Raw genomic sequence first — 3,172 nt, 5'->3', positions numbered from 1 at the left:
GTGCTTTTATTCGGTATTTTCAACAGCAGCAAGAAAAGTAAGATCTCCAGGCCTTCTGCAAACAAATTCAAACCTTGTACTAAGTGCTCACTGCCATTCGGACCCTACTCCAGGGAGATCGCAGAGGAAACAGGCACCAAGCTCCTGTTGTTCTTTATATCCCAAGGATATAGAGAGAACATGGAGGTGACTTTTCCCAAGTCTCACAGCCGCCGGGATTACAATTCAGAGATGGTCCTCCATCCCACACTGAGGGCTGTCAGTCAAGATATCTGGCCATGTGAGGACAGTTTTGTTTCATAACTGGAGATGGGATACAGACCTCCTGGAGTCTAGTGGGTACGTCTCACCGTGCTCGGGACAGTTCCTACAGCAAAGGATCATCCAGCCTAGGGCTCAGACAGAGCTCAGTAAGTAGAGTGTTTGTATAGCTTGCACAAAGCCCTAGATCTACCTGCAGCTACATATAGAGTGGGCACAGTGGGGGGTGTCTTGAATTCTTGCACTTGGGAGGTAGGGACAGGAGGATCAAAAGTTCAAGGTAATCTTCAGCTAAAGGGCAAGTTTTAGGACACTCTAGGTACATGAAACCCCATCTCAAAAAGGAAGGAAAGAAAGAAAGAGAGAGAGAGAGAGAGAGAGAGAGAGAGAGAGAGAGAGAAAGAAAATCCTACTGCCCAGGGTTTACCCACCCTTCTCAGCATCACACGGTGGCTGCTGTATTGGGCTTGTTCTGTTAATGCTTATCAAGTGTTCCAACGTGCAGCCCAGAGTGAGACCACTATTCTGCAATATCAGACTTTTTATCCACTTGTGGGACCCTGGAGGAGGGGACCAAACCTATTTGGAATTGCATAATAGTGACCCTGACTTTATAACCTCTCAGACTCAAAAGCAAGGGCTCTGGGTCATGGGTTCCACCAGGTTGGACTGCTCTCTCTCTCTCTCTCTCTCTCTCTCTCTCTCTCTCTCTCTCTCTCTCTCTCTGTGTGTGTGTGTGTGTGTGTGTTTGTATCTTCCCTGTCTCTAATGGTGCTTTGCAGCTGCAAAACTATGGTGCAAAGAGCAAGACTGCCACCTAATGGAGAGACAGGGCAGGACAGCTCAGCTCAGCTGTAAGGCACTCACTGGCTGGAACCCCTCATTCACTTAATTCTCATCACCTGGAAGAGTAGGTATGCACACGCGTCCACTCAACTTCCCTCTACATCCTCACTCTCATACGTCATACGCCCTGCACTGGACTGCCCCATTCTTCCTCATGCCAAGACATCCCTTTGACTGTCCTAGGAAAGATCCAGGACAGACACCATCTGTCTTAACGCATCCTGGACATTAGCAAACTACCATTTCCAACTGGAAATGACACCCCACCCCCTTGGTCTCCACTGACCATAGCCAATAAACAGCCTCTCACAGGCAGAGAGCCCGGTACATTCAAGCCTGAGTGAGAATCGGCGTGCGACTTGGTCCGATTCCTACACATGTGTATCTCAGTTGAGATGAGCCCACTTTGAGCCTGTTCATCCGACCACAGTGGCAGTCCTGGGTACTGGGCCTCTCTGAGTCCTCCAGGCGTAGCTAAGGGTTCTCAAGTGTCTTGGAGAAGTTGTCCTTTCTCGGTCTGTGCAGGGAAACCCTTCTTCTGGCTGCAAATGGAGTGTAGAAGAATTCCTAAAGGCAACGGGGAGAGGGAGGGGCTCAGGACACGTGCAGGGCACACCCCTGTTTTCACAAACAAGTGTGGCATACAGGGAACAGCCTGTTCAGGGAAAATCAGTCCGAAAATGAGAGGAGACAGAAGCCACCGCCATGGAGTTGGAGGTGAGAGAGATGTAGACTCACCTGTGGCCACAGACACATTCAAGGACTCAAGACCGGGAGGCAGCTGACGCCTGGGCAGAATAGTGAGGAGCAGCTGGCAGGAGGCAAGAACCTCCTGGGACAAACCAGAGCCCTCATTGCCTGCAAGACATGCGACAGTGTTAGGGAGCCCCAACCTGAAGTCCACATGCTTAGTATCGACAACTGAAAACGGAAAAGCAGGTATAGCCTACCTACCCAGCACAAGGAGAGTAGGCCGCTCCCAGATGAACTCTAGGCAGCTAGTGATGGGGACCTTGAAGGACTGGGAGATCTCAGGACCTGGGCAGCCCACTGTGCCCACCATGAGCCAGCCCTGCCGGGCCTTGGCCTGAAAAGGGGAAGAAAACACCACATCCTGGCTCACCGAATTGTCATCAGAGCCATGGCTGAGGATCCTGGGATTGCGCACACACACACACACACACACACACACACACACACACACACACACACTGAAAGTGCCTTTGACTTAGGGTGAGTCAGATCCTCTAGGTGACCAGCATTTGCTCCGGGCACTGAGGATGAGGCCAAGAACACAGCAGACTGAAATCCCAGCCGTGTGGCAGAGTGGCTGTGGAGTCCTCCTTGAGGTGAAAGCGAAGTGCAAATCTGAAGATAACTAATGGATGCGTATCAGTGGGGGAAGGTTCTAGGCAGGGAGACCTGCAAGTTTGGAGACACAAAGGTCCTGCTCACCTGTTGTATCTGAGGAATGGTAAGCTGGCCTGGGGGAAGGTAGCCAAAGAGGCAAACCGATAGCCACACAGAGTAAGGTCTCAAGGGCCACTGGAAGCATAGGGCTTTAATACCGATATAGAAACTTTGAAAAGTGTTATTTTCCTTTGGTTTTTAAGACATGAGTTTCACTATGAACCCCACGCTGGCCTTGAACCTATGATCTTCCAGTCTTAGTCTCTCAAGTACTGGGGCTACAAGTATGTGCCACCGGATCTGGAGCTCTGAAACATTTTGAGCAAAGTGACCTTGTCTGATGTGAGTGTCGGCAGAATCACTGTGCATGCCACGCTGAGACCCCAGCACAGGGAGATGTGAACTCGAAGAAACAGTGAGACATGGGGATGGTGTAGCAGTAACTCCATGCAAAAGGCAAAAGGATTTGGGGACGTGTGGGATGTAGCTGTGAGGACAAGAAGTCAAAGGTGATCTCTAAGCTGAACAACTGAGCAGGGTAGGCCCGAGGAGAACAGGTGAGCCCTAGAAATGGGGTGTCTGAAATGCTCACTGTGGGAGCAGAGGGGAAGAGCTGTAGCAGAGGCACTAAGTCTAGAGTTGGGGTGGGGGGTGA

The 3,172-nt window shown here is 50.8% G+C and overlaps 1 protein-coding gene across 1 annotated transcript; it reads right to left on the bottom strand.

Moving 5' to 3' along the window:
- Positions 1–7: 7 nt before the first annotated feature.
- Positions 8–2,236, bottom strand: Mrm1 (mitochondrial rRNA methyltransferase 1). Its single transcript, XM_026780126.1, has 3 exons — positions 2,062–2,236; positions 1,846–1,965; positions 8–1,674 (listed from the first exon to the last, which is right to left on the bottom strand). Exons 1-3 carry the CDS (start codon positions 2,168–2,170, stop codon positions 1,592–1,594), a joined length of 312 nt encoding a protein of 103 aa, XP_026635927.1. The 5' UTR covers positions 2,171–2,236; the 3' UTR covers positions 8–1,591.
- Between the last annotated feature and the right edge of the window lie 936 nt (positions 2,237–3,172).

Source organism: Microtus ochrogaster, chromosome 7, assembly GCF_000317375.1.
Source record: "Microtus ochrogaster isolate Prairie Vole_2 chromosome 7, MicOch1.0, whole genome shotgun sequence".
NCBI lineage: Eukaryota > Metazoa > Chordata > Mammalia > Rodentia > Cricetidae > Microtus > Microtus ochrogaster.
The sequence above is the reverse complement of the archived record's forward strand: the minus strand, read 5'-3'. Positions and strand labels throughout refer to the sequence as shown.

Excerpts from the sequence above, each read along its gene's own strand:
- Mrm1 (XM_026780126.1), bottom strand. The coding sequence starts at position 2,170 with ATGGTGGGCACAGTGGGCTGCCCAGGTCCTGAGATCTCCCAGTCCTTC. Across the intron at positions 1,966-2,061 it reads GCCTACTCTCCTTGTGCTGG|GCAATGAGGGCTCTGGTTTG; the intron begins GTAGGTAGGCTA and ends CATGTCTTGCAG. Across the intron at positions 1,675-1,845 it reads GAATGTGTCTGTGGCCACAG|GAATTCTTCTACACTCCATT; the intron begins GTGAGTCTACAT and ends CGTTGCCTTTAG.